At 34.9% G+C, this 20,514-nt stretch overlaps 1 protein-coding gene across 2 annotated transcripts; it reads left to right on the top strand.

The window, feature by feature from the left end:
* Positions 1 to 1,180: 1,180 nt before the first annotated feature.
* On the top strand, positions 1,181 to 19,947 carry lmnl3 (lamin L3). 2 transcript variants are annotated; one of them, XM_058763826.1, is made up of 12 exons: positions 1,181 to 1,741; positions 3,716 to 3,872; positions 5,530 to 5,655; positions 5,741 to 5,911; positions 9,666 to 9,797; positions 9,880 to 10,005; positions 10,782 to 11,002; positions 12,447 to 12,669; positions 15,046 to 15,153; positions 15,223 to 15,342; positions 16,895 to 16,996; positions 19,790 to 19,947. In XM_058763826.1, exons 1-12 carry the CDS (start codon positions 1,362 to 1,364, stop codon positions 19,829 to 19,831), a joined length of 1,908 nt encoding a protein of 635 aa, XP_058619809.1. In that variant the 5' UTR covers positions 1,181 to 1,361; the 3' UTR covers positions 19,832 to 19,947. The 2 variants fall into 2 exon arrangements, with proteins under 2 accessions (XP_058619809.1, XP_058619810.1); XM_058763827.1 differs by lacking the exon at positions 9,666 to 9,797 and having other exon boundaries at positions 1,183 to 1,741.
* Positions 19,948 to 20,514: the final 567 nt, after the last annotated feature.

Consider the following 20,514-nt stretch of genomic DNA (forward strand, 5'->3'; position numbering starts at 1 on the left):
TGTTTATGAGCCATTATGATCATCGATCTAATAACCTGCAGGACTCCGGGGACAGTACACTTCTTTTTTCATTACATGTTGGCCCAAGAACACATTAATATGCAAATTAGATTCATTGTATATAATGGGACAACCAGCATTGCATAAAGCAAAATGGTAAATCAGATCATTCTGTTGCATATCATTCTTTCATAACATAGTTGAGAATCATCTTTATACAAAATTTGGTATAAAAATCTGAAGCCTAAAAATGTGCCTATTTATGTCTATTCATGTCATTTTATTTGATTGTTTAATTAAGTCCTGGTGTCCTCTACATTCATAAAATATGAATAAAATATAAAAAAAAAAAAAAAAATCTTACGTTCTAAACAATGTAATGACATGAAAAACATACTAAATTAACAAAAAAAAAAAAAAACATTTATTTTAAAGTAAATAAAAGTATCCACTGTCATTAAATGTCAAGATAGTTGAGTAAATGAAGTACTGCAGCCCTTGTGGAGAAAAGTGCACTTAAGGTGTAATGATTGAGTACTTGAAATCTTAAAAGCACATAAATAATTCAATTTAAGATGAATTAAAAAGGTGCTTTAAGGGAATGGACTTTATATTATATAATTTTAATTTATTTATTTTTAAAGTGAAATTATATGTGACCCTGGAGCACAAAAGCAGTCAGAAGTCGCACATATATTAGCCAACAATACATTTTTATTTTATGCCAAAAATCATTAAGATAGAAGAAATTTCCTACCGTAAATATACTAAAACTTTAGTAATATGCATTGCTAAGAACTTAATTTGAACAACTTTAAAGGTGATTTTCTCAATATTTAGATTTTTTTGCACCCTCAGATTCCAGATTTTCAAATAGTTGTATCTCAGACAAATATTGTCCAACAAACCATACATCAATGGAAAGATTATTTATTCAGCTTTCAGATGATATATGAATCTCAATTTCAGAAAATTGACTGGTTTTGTGGTCCAGGGTCACATATATAAATTAGCCTACTATAATTAAGTAAATTATTAAACGTGCACTTTTAAATGTCAAGACATCTGAGAGACCGCCACAGAGCTCTAGTATTAGCACGCAGGTTTTGCCGCGTTTGTTTTGCTTCCATCTTTCCCTTTAAATGCGCTTCATCGCGTGCGTTCGCGGTCTTGTGATGTGACGTCACTGCGCAGCTGATGGCAATGAAGCGCAATTGAGTTTCCAAACGCGACAAACACCGCAAACCTCGCGCGAGCCACACACACGCGAGCGAGCGACGCGTTTCAGTCGACTCCTCTGAGTCAGCGCTTCATTTGTCGCGCTCCTGCTCTTCTCTATCGGTTGTTTTAGGGGTAAAGCGATGGCTATGATCACCTCCACCCCGATGGAGAGCCGCGCCTCCGCCGTGCGCTCCTCCAGGCGGAGCGGCGCGTCTCCGTCCGGCGTCAGCCCGACGCGTCTGACGCGTCTGCAGGAGAAAGAGGACCTGCGGCAGCTCAACGACCGCCTGGCCAACTACATCGAGCGGGTGCGGCAGCTGGAGAGCGACAAGAGCTCCATGCAGCTGCTGCTGGAGGAGAAGGAGGAGCACGCGCGCAGGGAGGTCGGGGGCGTGCGCCGCCTGTACGAGACCGAGCTCGCGGACGCGCGCAAGACGCTGGACGCCACCGCGAACGAGCGCGCAAGGCTCCAGATCGAGCTGACGCAGCTGCAGGAGGAGCACCGCAAACTCAGCGCCAGGTCACTGCCACCAATACATTCAAAACACAGTTGTGACCCTGGACCACAAACCCAGTCATAAGGGTCAATTTTTCAAAATAATGAGAACTATAAATAAGCTTTCCATTGATGTATGGTTTGTTAGGATCGGACAATATTTGGCTGAGATACAACTATTTGAAAATCTGGAATCTGAGGATGCAAAAAAATCAAAATATTGAGAAAATCACCTTTAAAGTTGTTCAAATGAAGTTCTTAGCAATGCTTAGGGTAGAGTGGGGGAATATTTTCAGAATGACATAACTTTTGTTAAACATAGTCAGTAGGGTAAACCATTAAAAAATGTATTCTTACTAGTTGGTTGAATAAAAATATTTGGACTTTATATTTAAAAATTACCTCAAGTTAGCGTCAGGTAGCTAGTTAGCTAGCCAGTTAGCATCAGCTAACAAAATCTTTCAAATAGGCTATTATAATAGTGTAATTCATAATTATTGATAATATTACTTTTCATTTTAAGCTAAAACTCCCTGTACTCTGATTTTGCTGTAAATGTTTAAAGCAAATTGCTTTTGTCAGACTGGGGGGGCATTTTACTCCACCCACGGGGCAAAACACCCTCTTGGTACAAATTACATTTGATGAAAATCTAATAACATGAAAACTTTTTCATACTTTTTATATTTATGTCATTGTCACTAAAACTGATAACTTTTCTGAACACTTAACTTTTGTTTCACAGAATAAAATTACACGCTCCTTAAGGGGGCCGTTTTCCCCCACTCTACCTTAATCATAAATTAAGTTTTGATATATTTACGGTAAGAAATTTACAAAATATCTTCATGGAACATGATCTTTACTTAATATCCTAATGATTTTTGGCATAAAAGAAAAATGGATAATTTTGACCCATACAATGTATTGTTGGCTATTGCTACAAATATACCTGTTTTATTAATTTGAATCACATTATTACTTTTATTACTTTCATTTAATTGGCAGTTGTTTTAAAACTAGTTTTTACAGACTTATTTTGACAGGAATTTATTTGACTATTTTGTTTTTCTTTGTTATAATTTCACATTTATTATACAAGTATTATTTTTATAATAATAATAAAGACAGAAATAATAATAATTGTTGTTGTTATTAAATATAATATTATTATTATTATTACTTTCAACTAGTTACCAGTTGGTTTGGAGCCTAGTTTTTACAGATTTGCTATTTTGACAGACATCTTTTATTATTTTATTGTTCTTTTGTTATAATTTCACATTTATTATAAGTATTATTATTATAATAAAGACAGAAATAATAACAATAATAATTATTATTAATATTATTCTTAAATGTATTATTATTATTATTTTCACCTAGATACCAGTTGGTTTGGAGCCTACTTTTTACAGATTTGCTTTTAATTTTGTTGTTGTTGTTTTTACATTTTATTAATTATATTTATTGAATAACAATAATCATCATTATTACTACAGCTACATTTATCTAATTACCAGTTAGTTTAAAACTAGTTTTTATAGACTTTTTGACTGCGGTTCTGATTTTTATTTTTATTTTTTTTTTGCTGCTTTTTTATATTTTTATTATCATTGCAATTGTTATTATTATTTTACATTTGCGTTATTTGTATATGTATAAATTTGTTTTAATTAAAAGTAACTTACAAATGAGAAATGTGTGATTCACCTTAAGGCGAAAATAACACCTAAGAAAAGGAGAAAGCATAGAATGTTTTTACTGTTATTTTAGTTGATCTTCACACACTTTTTACTAATTGACTGTCTGGTGTTTAATATTGGGGCCTCTGATAAAATTAGTTATAGACTGATATCTCATAACATGCCTGTCAGAACATTTTCCTTCTGCATTTGTTTAGTTTTATTGTGAATTTGGTGAATGATGTATAAAGTGTTTCTTCCAGTTGTGTTGTTGCACCGTTATGAATGTAATGTTTGTTGGCTGGTGTCTCAGGAATAATAAGAAGGAGAGTGAGCTGACCACGGCTGTGGGACACTGGAGGAATCTCGAAGCCGCTCTGAACTCGAAGGAAGCCGATTATGCTAATTTACTGGCCACCAATCGCCGGCTGGAGAATGAGATTTCTGAGCTCAGGAGTCAAACGGCGAATGTGAGTCCAGAACAAACCCAAAACACGATCTGAAGGCGTTTATACAGTGTTTGCACTAACTAGTAGTCAAGCTATGCTTCCATCCAAAGAGTCGAATTAAACTTATGCGCAAAACTGGAATATGTTTGTCTGCATTGTGACGGAGATCCACAAACTGTGTCAGTGTTGTTTTTAGTACCATTGTGATACTACAATTATGAATATTGTGAATTTTATTTTTATATTTTTACTTTTAATTGTAGTAATTTTGTGCAGTTTCTTTTTTTTTTTAACATTGATATAAAGGTTCATTTCAGTTTTTATTTATTTTAGTACATCAAATTATACTTAAGGAAAATTAGATGTTTTTCTGGCAACTAGATAAAATAAAGTTTTCTTATCTTTATTTCAGTTAAAGTTTTATTTCAAATAATGAAAATGTTGTAAAATAAACATGGAAATATATATTTTTTTTAAATAAATTTTGTTCATTTTAACTTTATAGTAATTGTGTTTTTATGTATTTATATATAAATACGATATATTATACATTTTATATAAATTATGTCGGTTTTATTATTTTTATTTTTAGTACATCAAGTTAGACTGAATGAAAATGAGATGTTTTGGCAATTATCTAAAATATATTTTATTTCAAGTCAACGGTTTGATTTTAGATCGTTAGTGATAATAACTGAAAATAAATTGAAACTTTATTAATTTTTATATTTAGTTTTCATATTTTTACTTAAACTAAAACTGAAAAAACAAAATTACTAAAAATAAAATTGTTTTTGTACATTACACTATATGAAAATGGTATGTTGCCATGGCAATTAGATTAGAATAAAACTTTATTTATTTATTTTGGTCAGTTTTATTTCCAGTAATGTGTTTTGTATGGTTTACTGTTATTTTAACAGTAACGTGAAAATAACTAACTTTCTTTTTCTGTCTATATTTTTGTACTTTTTAAATATTTAGTCTTCATTTTTAACTTTAGTTAGTTTTTAGCAATTTTGTGGTTGTCTTTCTTTCTTTCATTCATTTTATTCACAAAACATTTTATCTCGCCCCTAAGAGTTCTCCTAAATAGCAGTAAAAGTTTTCAGCTTAGTTTCCTCTTAAAACCTATTCACTTTTACTGAAGAATAGAGAAGTCTTAAGCTAAGAGTAAGGACGGGGTTGACCTCGCTATAATCAAAGGAAAATTTGTAGTTGGAATAACCTCCAAAACCAAAAGTGATACCTTTTTAAAAGCTCATTATCATCAAATGTTTCTAAAATATTAACGTTCTGCGGCAGATTGCCGGCAACAGCTATTGTAGGATAGTTTGTGGCTTGGTCTTAGAGTGACTTAGGATGTAAGAACATTATTATTATTTTTTAATAATTTTAAATCTCGGTATCACCAAGTTGTTTTTACAAGGTGTCTTTTAGCTCATACACATGGATATGTATTAAGAGGTGAAGAACCACCAGCATGCCTTACTTGCCAAATGACTGTGAAGCATATTTGATTGGATTGTACTGTTTTTAATGTAAATAGACAACGATTTTATTCAGAGGTGTTTAACTGGTTTATTTAAAAATGTATCACCTGAATGTATTTTAGAGTTTTTGTCTAGTGTACATCTGAAACGTAGCGGTGTAAAGTAAACTCCTCTTCTGCTCGCAGCTGGAGTCTGCGCTGCAGAACATGAAGACGCAGCTGAACTCGGAGATGCTGCGGCGCGTGGACGCAGAGAACCAGCTCCAGACGCTTCAGGAGCAGCTGGACTTCCAGAAGCACCTCGGCGAGCAGGTTGAGTGTGAGAGAGCTCTGCGTGTGCGATCAGAGCGGCTCGTGCGCAGTGTTGTGATTGCGTCTGCGCTGTGTGTGTGTGCAGGAGGTGCGAGAGATGCGCAGTCGGCACGAGAGCCGGGTGATGGAGCTGGACAGCGGCAGACAGAAGGAGTTCGAGGGGAAACTAGCCGAAGCCATGAAGCAGCTCCGAGAAGAACATGAAGCTCAAATCCAGCAGTACAAAGAGGAGCTGGAGAAAACCTTCGCTGCTAAGGTACAACCGCTGCTTGAGTGCTCACCAGACAGTTTTATTTATAACATAAAGATTTCTCACAGAGGTCAGCTTATGTGAATATTTTTATATTTGTACGTGTGTGTGCGTATATGCACACGAACGTTATCAGGAAGGTATTCCAGAGTTTGAGAGCCAAATGTGGAAAAGCTCTCCCTCCTTTAGTGGGCTTCGCTATCCTAGGCACTACCAAGAGTCCAGAGTTTTGCGGCCTTAGGGAGCCTTTAAGGGCCTTATAGGCAAGTAATAAAGTTTTTCTAACAGATACAGAACTTAAAGTCCGTGTAAAGTCAATATTACATGTGTTCTGAGTTTGTCACACCATAGAAAAATGTGTTATTAACCGCCCAGCCAAATTTGAATGCTAAAAAAAACCCACCAAGTAAATAAAATATGGTATCAAAACCTTGAAAATAAGCAGTATTCTCTGCTCTCAAATGCTGGGGGCGTGTCCACTGGTGGCGCTGAAACCACGCCCACTCGCGGTAAAGCTGCCGTCTGTCTTCCTCTAGCAGCTTAATTAATAAGGAGACCGAGCTGTTTTGTAAACGAACACAACCAGGTATTATGCATAGAGATCGTTTCCGCACAGAGTCTATTTTTGCTGTGCTGCATGCGCTGAATTAAAGTGACGGCGCTTTGTTCACGGTAAAAATGAACATGGATTGACATGGAAATGTAGTAATTTCACAAAAAAATTAGATATAATGTCTGTGTTTCACAGGCTTTTTGGCTAGGTTTAAAACAAAGACAAGTGCACTTTTAGATAAACAAGGCAACGTATGCTCTTGTCTTGTGGAGGTAGAAAAACAAAGTTCTTTAAGTCCCGCAGGACTGTTTGTAATAAAGATTTAAAAATGCAAAAGGCACGAGAGCCGACTGTTTCTGTCAGTGGTAAGTTTCCACTTGCTTGAGCAACTTAATGTACAAATCTAGAAGCCAAATGCATTGAATACATTTTCACTGTATTGTGATAAATGGTGTGTTTGTGGTTAACAGCCGCGGATCAGACTGCAAACTCGTCCTGTGTAAAAACACAATGAGACCGTGCTGCTTCTGCACCGCATACGCACTGCAGACGGAGCATGTGTGAAACAGGTGTAGTGTTGGGGCTGTGCTCGGTGGCTCGATTGCGTCATGAGTTCAATAGGAGTTCAATATGGCGGACCCAGACGTGCACGCATGTAGCCTGGCAGGTGCTGCGTGTTGTTTGTGCTGTTTGTTTAAACCATCCAAGCCCAAACCTGCATTACATCATTGGATTATAGTTCCATACATTGTGGCGCTGTTGTTGCTGTCTGTGCAACATCGCTTTAACAAAGAAAACACCTGTGTTGGCAGTAGCTTAACAGCTTAACATCAATGGATGCGCAAAGATGTCTTTCACATCGCGTGAAATGCCATCTAACCCACGCCATGGGCTCGTTAAACTCACTGTATTATTACTTCTTGCTGGTGATGTAGAACGCAATCCCGGACCGTAACCAACAGCAAAAACACAAACTGGCATTTTTCAGTGAGCCCTGTTTGCAACTCTCCTCAACAATCTGCTCGTAGCCAATGCTAGGCCTGGACTACCAGTGCCCTACATTCCCCTGGCGTTGCCAGGACAGCCCCTGTTCGCGACTCGATCAATGGCCTGTTTTTCCTCACCCCCTGTGCTGCCGTGGTCGTCTGTGCCGGTCGCTCGGTTGGGGGCTTTTGTTGGCGGCTGTTATCATATCTAAAGAACTAAACACCTTCTTTATAGACTCTGTTTATGAAATAACTCAATTTTTTAATTCACCTAGCTATTCGGTTTGCTCCATTAATTATGCACAGCCGATTTTCCACCTACAAGAAATAACTGAAATAGATGTAGCAAATACCATCAGTGGCTTAAAAAATTCTAAGGCCATTGATATCTGTGGCCTTGATTTACTCATTTTTTAAAAAGACACAAAGAGATCCTTCTACAGCCTATTACATATTTGATTAATCAGTCCTTAAGACAATCCATTGTGCCATCAGCATGGAAGATGGCCCTGGTTACATGGTTACATTTTTTAAATCAGGTGAAAGATCAAATATGAGCAATTATCGGCCAATCAGTATTTTGCCTGTTGTTTCTAAAATAGTCGAAAAATGGGTGGCTAAATTGATTCAACATCTCAATAAAAGCAACAATTTATTTCACCCTATGCAATTTGGGTTCAGGGCCCATCACTCAACAGAAACGGCTAACTGTTTGTTTTTGGAAAAGGTTACCTAGATAAGAGTTCTTATGTTGGTGCTGTTTTTCTAGACCTAAAGCGAGCTTTTGATACTGTTAATCACGAAGTTCTTTTATCTAAATTAACATATTTCAATTTCTCTGAACAAGCTCTCAACTGGATAAAATCATATCTGTCCAGCAGAAAGCAATGTGTTCGTATTAATGATTCAAAGTCCCCATTCTGTCCAGTAGGGGTCCCTCAAGGCATACATTTTTAAGTTTTGACAACTTCAAACGTCTCAAGTATGCTTGTTTGGTATATAAAGTGTTACATAATCTTGCCCCTCCTCTGCTGCATGGCTTTTTCCAAAGCGGAGGTAGTACACGGGCCTCTGTGATACCATTTAGGCGTACCACTTTTGGACAAAACGTATTGTCGATAATAGGTGGTAAACTCTGGAATAGTTTGCCCCTCCCAATAAGAGAGTGTCCTGCGTTCAACACCTTTAAAACTCACTTAAAACAGTGGCTTCTAGAAAAGCAGAGATGTATTCATTTTTAACTGTCACACATTTATCACTCATACACTTTCACTGTTAAATTGAATGCAGTATAGAGGTGGATGAACAATGTTTCTTCCATGTATTTTTGTTTGTTGTCAATGTATATGTCACCACTATGTGTACCATGTCATTTTATAGTTTTATGTTACCTGCCTAGGGACTGCAGATGGAAAGTAGTTATTGTTACTAATTCTGGCATATTTACGTTGTTTTTTTTAATACAACAGTGTTCATGAATATGCATGGTCCCTATTAAATAAACCAATAAATAAATAAATAAAATGTAGCCCCGCCCAAAAAATCCTGATCATGAAAATGGTGAAAAACTGTTTAACTCCACAATTAAGTACTACATAGTTCAGTCTTTATAACATGTTTCAGCAATGCATTTCTGACACTTGTTTACAAACAATTGTAAAAATTTACTTTACACGGACTTTAATAGGGAGCCAGTGCAGAGACCGTAAAATTGGGGTAATATGATCATATTTTCTTGACCTGGTAAGGACTCTAGCCGCTGCATTTTGCACTACCTGTAGCTTGTTTATTGAAGATGCAGGGCAACCAGCTAGCAGTGCATTACAGTAGTCCAGTCTAGAGGTCATGAATGCATGAACTAGCTTTTCTGCATCAGAAACGGGTAACATGTTTCATAGCTTGGCAATGTTTCTAAGATGGAAGAATGCTGTTTTGTAACATTGGAGATATGATTTTCAAAAGACAAGTTGCTGTCTAATATAACACCCAGATTTTTGACTGTAGAGGACGTAACAGTACATCCGTCTAGTTGCAAATTGTAATCTATGAGATTTTTTTTTTTTTTTTTTTTGGGTCCAATAAGTAATATCTGTCTTATCTGAATTTAATAGGAGAAAATTATTGGTCATCCAATCTTTTAAATTTTTAACACGCTCTGTTAGTTTAGATAATTTAGAAGTTTAGAATTGAGAAGATGTGCATGTATCCGTCTGTCTCTCAGAGCGAGGTAGTCTGCAGATTCTCTCAGCTGAGGTGCAGGAAAACTGTAGTTCAGGGCTTTGAGCGACAGGAAGTGGCTGCTGTGACCTGGACACACAGGAAGTGCTTGAGTCCGTCCCGTCTGTCTGTCATGGTACCTCCGTAACGCCGCGTCAGTCATTCCACAGAACACGCTCTCCTCCAGATCCTCAGTGCCTTGCCTTGATCTCTTGCAGCTGGAGAACGCGAAGCAGTCGGCGGTGAAGAACAGTGACTTTGCGTCTTCGACGAGAGAAGAGCTGGTGGGAACCAAACTCAGACTGGAGTCTCAGTCGATCCAGATCAACAACCTGCAGAAACAGGTAGACCCCACCCACGTCTGAAAAGACCATCAAATCAGAATTGGACTTTTTTTTTTTTCAGATTTGTTCATTTTAAGCTCAACTAAAATACTGTTGACACAGTTTAGGGTCAGTAAATGTTTTTTTTTTTCCCATTTACTTTTTATTTACTATACTTTTATTCAGCAAGGATGCAGTATTTTTTAGTTATTTGTTTTTGTATATTTCTATATATTTTTGTGTGTATATGTATGTACACACAATTATTATTGTGTATAATAATTATTATTAAATTTATTTTTATTTATTTTATAACTACCATTCAGAAGCTTGAACTCGGTATGATTTTTTTTTTTTTAAAGAAATTAATAGTTTTATTCATCAAGGATGCATTAAATTAAACAAGTGCCAGAAAAGGCATTTCTAATATTACAAAAGATTTCTATTTCAAATAAATGCTGTTCTTTTTTTTTAACTTTGTTCATCTGTGAATCCTGAAAAATAAAATGTGTGATTGATTGTGCAGCACAACTGTTTTCAACATTGATAATAATCAGAAATGTTTCTCGAGCAGTAAATCAGCATATTAGAATGATTTCTGAAGATCACGTGACACTGAAGACTGGAGTAATGATGCTGAAAATACAGCTGCGCATCACAGATATAAATTACAGTTTAACAGATATTCACACAGAAAACAGCTGTTTTGCATTCTAACAATATTTCACAGTATTTTTGATCAAATAAACAGCCTCTGAGAGCAGAAGACGGGTATAATCGGTGTGTCTGTGTCTCAGAATGCGGTTCTGGAGGCTCGTGTTCAGGAGCTGGAGCAGATGCTGGACCGCGAGCGACAGATGAACCAGCAGCGGCTCTCGCAGAAGGAGCAGGAGATGGCCGAGATGAGGCAGCAGATGCAGGAGCAGCTGGAGGAGTACCAGAACCTGCTGGACGTCAAGCTCATGCTGGACATGGAGATCAACGCCTACCGCAAGATGCTGGAAGGAGAGGAGAAACGGTGAGCTGCACAACAGCACTTCTGCACATAGATGCAAACTACTCGCCTTTAGCTGACAACTCGCTTTAAGATCAAAATAGGTCACCTATGAGGTTTGCTTGGATCCAGTGAGAAAGTGTTTTTATGAGGGGGGGTCTTACAAGGGTAAATAAAGAACTGGGGCTGGTTGCAGACTGGTTTTAACTTTTTATGTTTAGTTATGAAAAGGTAGACTGGACTTATTTGTATTGGAAAAGGAAGACTGATAACCACTTGGCAACTGCTAGTAAGTTTGTTACTTTTTAACAAACTATGTCTAAAAAGGGTAATATTATGTATTTGAGGTCTGAGATGTGAGGAGGAGAGAGAGAGAGAGCAAACATTTAGCATTTTAGGTCAGCATTGCTATCTAATCAGCCAATGTCATCTTAAATAGCCTGCATAGCACTTCATCTTTTATAACATGGGATTTTGACCAAATATATTCAATCTTGATTTTTGTAAAATGTTGCACCAAGATGTAAATTTTTCATGTGTGAAAAATTACAGTTCTGGACATAAAAGGTAATAAAAATATTTTTAAAAATAACTCCAAGTACTCAATAAATAATTCAAAATAAATCAATCTTTTTTTTTTTTTAAATGGAATGCTTTGCATTATTTCTATGTTCTTTTTATTATTTTTTACCATTCAAACATTTGGGCTAAGATGATTATTTTTTTACTAAGATATTACTTTTATTCATCAAGGATGCATTAAATTGATCAAAAGTGAAAGTAAAGACATTTATAATGTCACAAAAGGTTGTATATTAATGTTAATTTACGCATTTAACTTTAAATGCGTGTCCTTTCCAAGCTCTACTTGAATGGAGGAATTGTTTATTTTATTTATTTGTTTGCTTATTTAGTCATTTTATTTGTTTGTTTGTTTATTTATTTTATTTAAAATACTTTGTTGAAATTAACATTTAACTAATTTTATATACCTTGTTTTTATGCATATATATATATATATATATATATATATATATATATATATATATATATATATATATATATATATATATATATATATATATATATATATATATATATATATATATATATATATATATATATATATAAAACTTAAATTTGTTCATTTAAAAATTGTATGTACCTCGTTTTATGTGCCATTTTACATTTATATAATATTAATAATACCAAAAATGGTGACAATTAACATTATAAACATTACAATTTTAATAATTATATAATTTATTGCATCATGAACTAACATAAACAAACAACAAACGTTACATTTAATCATTTAGCTGATGCTTTTATCCAAAGCGACTTACAAATGAGGACAATAGAAGCAATTTTATTAGCTAACATTTAACAAAGATTAATAAATGCTGTGAAAAACACATGAACTAGTAAGCGAGGCGTTTACGGCTGTTTCTGTGTTTTTCTCTCTCAGACTGAATCTGTCTCCGAGTCCGGTCCAGCAGGCGGCGCTGTCTCGCACTCACGCTCAGCCCGTCAGGAAACACTGGGCCAAGAAGCGCAAGCACGAGGGCACGAGTTCAGGACTGTCCCCCAGCTACAAGCTGTCCCAGCATTCCTCCTCACGCGGAAACATGTCCATCGACGAGATTGACCTGGACGGACGCTACGTCACGCTCAAGAACAACTCCGACAAGGTGCAGCATCTTCAGGAGTTATATCACAGTAACTTCATACCAGTGTTAATGTAGCATCATTGAGTTATGGTTTTTATTAATATGTAGAATTTTTATATATATGCATGCATGTGTGTGTATATATATATGTATGTGTATATATATATATGTATGTATGTATGTATGTATATGTGCTGTCAATCCAGTTAAAAAAAAATTAACTAATTAATCGCACATTTTTCTGAAATTAATCGTGATTAATCCCACCTAACATTAAAGTTTTTAAATATATTTTTATATTGCAGTAATCCACATTCAATCTTCATATTAATGTACAAACAACATAAAGACAATATATATATATATATATATATTTTTATATTTGTTTATATAAAATAAACAAATATATTTTTGTTTAATGGCATCTTTTTTTTTTTTTTTTTATGACTGAAGGCCAGTATCACTGATACCAATTAATACTGATTTCTCTGTAAAATTGCTCCCAACCAGAAATATACAGAAATTGAAGTTGGAAGTTATCAAACACTAAATTCTAAATTAAATATAGATGAATCCTTAAAGCTATAAAAGTTCTTTTTTTTTTCCTTGTCCTTTTGACGAATAGACATCACAGCAGCTAGTTATTAGGTTATTTTGGCTGTTATTTCTTTAAGTGCTGACGCTGTTGAACATGAGGTCGCGGTTGAGGTCACCGGAAGGAAAAACAACAGCAGCAACTTGGCTTAAAGAAAAGTTAGACTTTTATTTTTGCACTTAACTTGCATCGATCTATAGAATGTGTGGTAGATGCTTCGTCCTACAGAGCTATATTTTTTATTAACCACCAGGTGGTGCTGTTTGACACTCGACGCTTTGAATCTTTTCCCAAAACAGTCAGTGCATCACAAGGCTTCATTTGCCCATCAGTACCGTTCCAATTCTCACGTGTGTTTTCATGACAAAACATGGTTTAGGGACCGAATCGAGTCGTTGGGTGACAGAGTTGTTGTCAGCTCATGTAGTGTGTAACCCCTGGTTGCAGATCATTTACACAGAGTCACGTAGCGTGAACACCTCAACGACTTGGAGACAGACAGTCAAGTCATGTAGACTGAACAGCACAGCGATCTGCCGACGTGTAAAGTCGTGTAGTGTGAACTTGGCTTTAATGAGTTGAATCAGGTGTGTTAGATGAGGAAGACAGTGCTGGGCTGCTCCAGGACAGTTTTGAAAACCATTTCAGAGACATGTTCTTAAATGCTACTCATATATAAAATATTACATGCATTCACAGTTTTAAGGCAGCTTTAATCGCCTTTTTGGTAACTTCACGACTTAACTGACCATGACTTAGCATGCACGTAGTTTATTTGGCGCTTTGATATGAAATGATACGAGGACCGTACCGTTTCCACACTCGTTTGACTCGCACCTGCCGCTGAAGTGGAGCGCACATCTGAAACGTCTCCTGTTTGATGTGGTCATATATTGACACCAGTTTTGTGTGTGTATATATATATATATATAATATCTTCCATTTTATAATTTGAAAGTTTTTTTTTTTTGTCACTTTTATTATTTTATTTTGTGTATAAAGTTTTATCTTGAATTTTATTCTGTTTACATTTTGTAGTGATTTTGTGGTTTTTGTCATTTTTATTTTTTTTAAATGTCTATATAGTTAAATATTGAGTTTAGTTTTTTAATATAATCTTTTATCTGTTTTTTTTTTTAAATGTCTGTAGTTTTTATTAATATTTGAAATTGTCTTTTTTTCATTTTGTCACTTTTATTAATTTTCTTTATCTGTATATTCTTAGTAACATTTAGATTTGCTCTCAATATTCATGAGGAAATATCTATACATTTTATTCATTTTAAGTTTTTTAGTTTTTTTTTTTTTAGAATTTTCGTCTTAATTTGTTAAAGCAATTGTTTGTTTGTCTTTTTGCCGCTTTCATAATTTTTGTTAGTGTCTATATAGTTTTTTTTTATTGTTCAGAATAATTATTTTTGGTTAAGTTTTAGTAATTTGTTGTCGTTTTATTCATTTTATTTTGTTCTTCACTTATTTTTGATTGTTTTTTGTTTTAAAAAACAGTTTGAGACCCCTTTTTTTTTTTCTTTCTTTTTTTTAAATGTCTGCATAGTTTTGTTATATTTTAAGTGTAGTTTGGTACTCGCAAGTACTTAAGTAACAAATTAAAAGGTGAGTAAGTAACAAAACATTGCATGGTTAAGTAAATAATAGCCCTGCAGTGAACATCACAATCTAAGTATTTGTACAGTAATGCAGTGCAGAAATGTTTCTATCTCAGATGCTCCTCTGTGGTAGTAATGTCTGTTTGGGATGATCCAGAGCTGGTTAATCCGAGCGTGTGCTGATGATGGTTTCAGGATCAGTCTCTGGGCGGCTGGGTGTTGAGGAAGCGTGAAGCTGAGGCTCCTGAGGTGGTCTTCCAGATCCCGTCTCCGTGTGTGCTGAGCGCCGGCCAGACGCTGACGGTGAGCGCGGTGAGATCAGGGTAAAGCTCTGTGGCGAGCCGCGTCTGACGCTGTGTGCTGTGTGTTCAGATCTGGGCGGCGGGTTCGGCGGCGGAGCAGGTGCCTCGGGGCGATCTGGTGCTCAGGAGCCAGGAGACCTGGGGCCCGTTCGGAGAGGCACGCGTCTCGCTGCTCAACCCACAGAACGAGGTGAGTTTCACATCCGTCTGAGAAACCTCAATATGGTCAGGATATTAGTCAGTGAGTAATTGTGCTGGGAAAATGCGTCACAGTGAGCACACTCTCAAAAATAGGAGTTGTGTGTATATATATATATATATATACACACACACAAAAAATGACTGAGCCACACTCGTCTGAAGTTGATAGTCAAGCAAAGTCAGTTCTGAGAAAAATCAAGTTGAAGTTTTACATTTATTTTGATTTATCATTTATTTTGTTTTATATTATCTATTTTGTTTATTATATTTTTAAAATTTCAGCAATTTTCTCGTTTTATGCAGCTTTTGCATTTAAATTATATTTTATTTAATAATGATGATGATAATTTTACTTTAGTTCATTTATTATTTATTTATCATTTTATTTGTTTTATATGATCTACTTTTTTATTTAAAATAATTTCAGCAATTGTTTTATGCAACTTTTTGTCTTTTTAAATGTTATTTTTTAGTAATATTAATATTAGGGCTGCACGATTCATGCTAAAATGTGAATCACGATTTTTCTCCATGAGAATTGAGATCACGATTCTCATTTTTTCAACAATTTTATTGCACTCAAGTACCAAAAAAAAAAAAAACTCAGGACATTCAGTATAATAAAGTTGTGGAGTAACAAAAAAGTCTCTTCTTTATTTTAGACCCCTTAAAGTGAATAATTTTAGAGCTTTAAGTTGTTGAACATAAGAGAACATTAACAATAATAAATAAAAATATTCACATTCACACGGGGCGTCGGCGTCAACGCCTCTCGTTTACTTTGAATGGAGTGACGTCAAGCGTTGCTGAACTGAATTGTGAGTCCGTCACGTCGCTTCACTGGCGTTGCTCGCAGCAGAAGTTGAAAACCTTTCAACTTTTCAAGCACCAACGCAGGCATCAGCCAATCAGATCGCCTTATGCAAATACCCTAGCGCAGACGCTAGCCAATCCCGTTCATGCAACGGGAGTATGTGATTGGCTGTTATCACTGTGATGGCGAGTCAGCACCAAGCTTCAGACACACCCTCCGTTAAGCGTTGACACTGATGCTGCGTTCAAGTCCTGCTGGGACGTTCATACTTACGAGTTGACAAGTCGTTATTACAAGTCACTTTGGTCGGAAAAAGATGGCAATTTAACTTCTACACAACTCAACTTTTTTTTTTTTTTTTTTAACTCTACATCTACAAAATATTGAAAGAATGTGCATTGTGTTTTTTTTTTCCGTTTTTATTTAATTTATGAAGGTGATGTAAACTGAATAATTATATATTCTATTATATTTATACATTAATATAATATTTTGTGTATGTAACTTGTATAGTTTTATTGTACATTACAAAAAATAATAATTTTATTCAGCCCTAATTAATATTATATTGAATAAACAAATCATGATCTATAGAATTCAACATCGGTCATGCTGATTTATCGCTTGAAGCTCTCCGTGAATATAAACGCTTGTAGTTTTGCTGAAGTCTGAACTTCTGATTGCTTTTGAGAGTGCAGTCGCTAAAATGATTGTGTGTGTGTCACAGGAGACGGCAGAGTTTTGTCTGGTGTGTGTTCAGGGTAAAGCTGACGAGGATCTGGAGTGTGATGAGAACATCATGAGCCGTGACGTTCACCTGCGCCGACAGGTAAACCCTTCATATCACATCATATCAGAGTCTGAGCTCAAGCAGATGAACATCACAGGTTTTGCATAAACTCATAAAACACAGACTTTAAATGCAACGCAAGTCATTTTGGACGAAAGCATCTGTCAAATGCATGAATATAAATAAATGTGTATCTGTTATTTTCTGTTTCTTTAAAACAACATCTGCATTCATGTGGTTTCTTCTTCATCTGTGTTTTGTAAAAGCCCAAGAGAAAGAAAAAGAAATGTTGTTCTCTGTCCTGATGGGCTGCAGGTGAGATGGCTTCGCTGCGTCTGTGCTTTGCATGTTTGCTCACACGCAGGGCCAGTTCTAGACATTAGGAGGACCGAGGCTAAATTTGTGTTGGAATGTTAGAAACGGTGCTTAATGTTTATTTTATAACCTGTGATACTTTTTTCAGGATTTTTTTTAATTAAGTTGCTTAAAAATAAATAAATGTAAATCTTTTATAGCACTATAAAAAAAAAACTCATTACGATCACTTTTTTAAATCTATTTAACACATCTGTGCTGAATATTACGGTTTTGTTCCGTGTTTTTGATCAAAGACATTTTTAAAAATTTGAATGGGTCCAAACTTGTGCATATTAATCAAACTTTATCTAAGGTAATCTCTTTTTGTTGTTGTTGTTGTTGTTGGATGATGTTATTGTTATTGTTGCTGTTGTTTATTATTATTATTATTATTATTATTATTTTGCTGATTTATTCAATTTAATTCATAGATCCAGAATACAGCTTAAGTAGATGAACAAGTTCTTTTTATATATATATTTTTTTATATTAGATTTCTCCTCCCATTTGATCAATACTGACAACAGATATTATCATATGTGACCCTGGACCAAAATTTGCTAAAATTGAGATTTATGCATCATATGAGAGATGAATAAATAATCTTTCCATTGATGTATGGTTTATGATAGGACATGATATTTGGCCGAGATACAACTATTTGAAAACCTGAAATATTGAGAAAATCGTCCAAATGAAGTTCTTAGCAATGTATATTATTTATCAAAAATTAAGTTTTGACATATTTACGGTAGGAAATTTACAAAATATCTTCATGGAACATGATCTTTACTTAATATACTAATGATTTTTGGCATAAAAGAAAAATGTATAATTTTGACCCATACAATGCATTGTTGGCTGTTGCTACAAATATAGCTGTGCTGCTTATGACTGCTTTTGTGCTCCAGGGTCACTAATATGATAATGTATTGCATGGTTACCTTAAATAAGATGCATATATACACATCAAGTGGAAGAGAAACACACGATCGTAGCTATTGTGCTAGTCCGCTCCCGGCGCGATGTCGTTCATTGTACGCACAAATTCAAAGCATCGCGTCTAGATGCGTCAACGGTGCTCGCGCTCCTTTAAACTTGTAATAAAGCAGTGAATGATCTGTCCAGAAACGATCGACAGAATACCTTGCAATCGCTCTAAAATAGATGACGACAGCTCGCACCCCTGCATTAGGAGCTGTACTTCTTTTCGTACTACTTCTGTTCATTACGCAGACATTTAGAAGGCGGGACCCGCTTTGAAACTACAGCATTAATTGGTTTAATTGCAGATGAGTGACAATTCAACTGTATCCAATAAACTTGACTGGTGGAGTGCAGGGGATGTTACGGTTATGGAGGCCCTGGACGATCGCCTGCTCTGCCTGTAGCTAGCGCCGGCCCTGCTCACGTCTTCAGCGTTATAACGCTTTATAACCTGCTTATAACCTTCTCACCGCTCAGGAATTCAACACTAACACTGTTCTTCACATCCAAACAGCCTCCAGAGCTTTAGCCTCTTGATTTGAGCTGTCAAACAGTATTTTGCATTATTTCATTTTGATGAAACGGTGTTTTTAAGGAATTAGTTGCTGGCTTTTCTGAGACCCGTTTCAATTTCTTGCTTTATCACAGGAGTTATAGGACAAATTCACTGAGCACAGTTAGTTTTTATTTATTTTTTATTTAATCATATTTCATGAATTTATTTTATTCGTTTGCTTTTATTTGTATTAAATATTTTGTTCTTGTGTTTTATGCATTCATTTATTTGCTCTTTATTTATATCTCTTGTATTTGTTTGTTTTTATATTTTGTATTGTCATTTTATGTATTCTTTATATTGTTTTTTTTTTTTGCAGGTTTATATTCTGTATGTATCGTAAATATATTTGTGTATTTATATACAATATATTATTGTATATTGTTTTAATACTTATTTAACTTTATGCATTTGTTTGTTTTATATTATGTATAGTCACTTTATGTATTGTTTTCATATTTATATTGTTTACTCTTATTTGTTGGAATTTTAATTCTATTTTTTTTTGGTATATATTTGTATATTCATTGTATATTTATTTAAGTTTTCATTTAATTAGCAATTTTATATTCCTGATGTTTTATGCATCCTTTTTTGCCTATTATTATTATTATTATTATTATTATTATTATTATTATTATTATTGTTGTTGTCACCGAGCAGTCATCTATTTTCCATCTACTGAAGGTCGATTTACTTGAAAGACTGACATTTTTAATCTGCAATAAATCCTGACAAGAAAGTTATCCTAAATCTACCATCACAAACTGCTTTTTTAGGCTGGTACATGCAAGCGCATGGTTTTTAACTTTCTGCTTCCGTTCCTCTGCTGCAGCTTCATTCAGATGTCAGTGTTTGTGCTCTGCTCGAGTTCATTCAGTCGTCTCGTGTGACTGATCGTGTGTGTGTGTGTGTGTGTGTGTGTGTTTCAGGCTCAGAGACACAGTCAGGACGCCAGCTGTGCCGTCATGTGACGCACCTGATACACCTTCAGAGCCTCAACCGGAGTTTTACATGAAGAATTGTTTGTTCTTTGTTCAGATAATAAAGTTTAAATAACTGTTAGGTCCTAATTAATTAAAATAAATGCTTTTTGCAAAATCATGTTTAAAGATTATTTCTTCACGTCTTAAATGAGCATAATGTGGAATTTTTTTTTTTTTTTTTGTTTTAATAAATAGTGCTGACTTTAGAAGGTAAAACCCTTAAAGGTTCTTCAGTGGACAAAAAGATTCATAAAGTTCTTCAGTTGTTTCATATGATTCTTTGGTGCTTAATATTATTAGTGTTTCATTATATTGCATTCAGATCAAGAACAAGATCTTCACATCTTGTGGGATCTTAAAGTCCAGTAACATTGTAGGTTTGAGTGAATAATAAAATCTTATTTTTAGTGATCTAGTTTTTTTTAAAATATACTTTATTAGCATGGAGCAAAGTTACACTACTTTTTTTTTTTTTTTTAACCTGTTTGCAGTCTACCGAGATGTTTTAAATTATATATTTAAATGTAATATGTGACCATGGATGACAAAACCAGTCTTAAGTGTCAATTGAGTTTTATACGTTGTCTGAAAGCTGAATAAATAATCTTTCCATTGATGTATAGTTTGTTAAGGATATGACAATATTTGGCTGAAATACAACGATTTGAAAA

Source organism: Onychostoma macrolepis, chromosome 23 (assembly GCF_012432095.1).
Source record: "Onychostoma macrolepis isolate SWU-2019 chromosome 23, ASM1243209v1, whole genome shotgun sequence".
In the NCBI taxonomy this organism is placed as follows: Eukaryota; Metazoa; Chordata; class Actinopteri; order Cypriniformes; family Cyprinidae; genus Onychostoma; species Onychostoma macrolepis.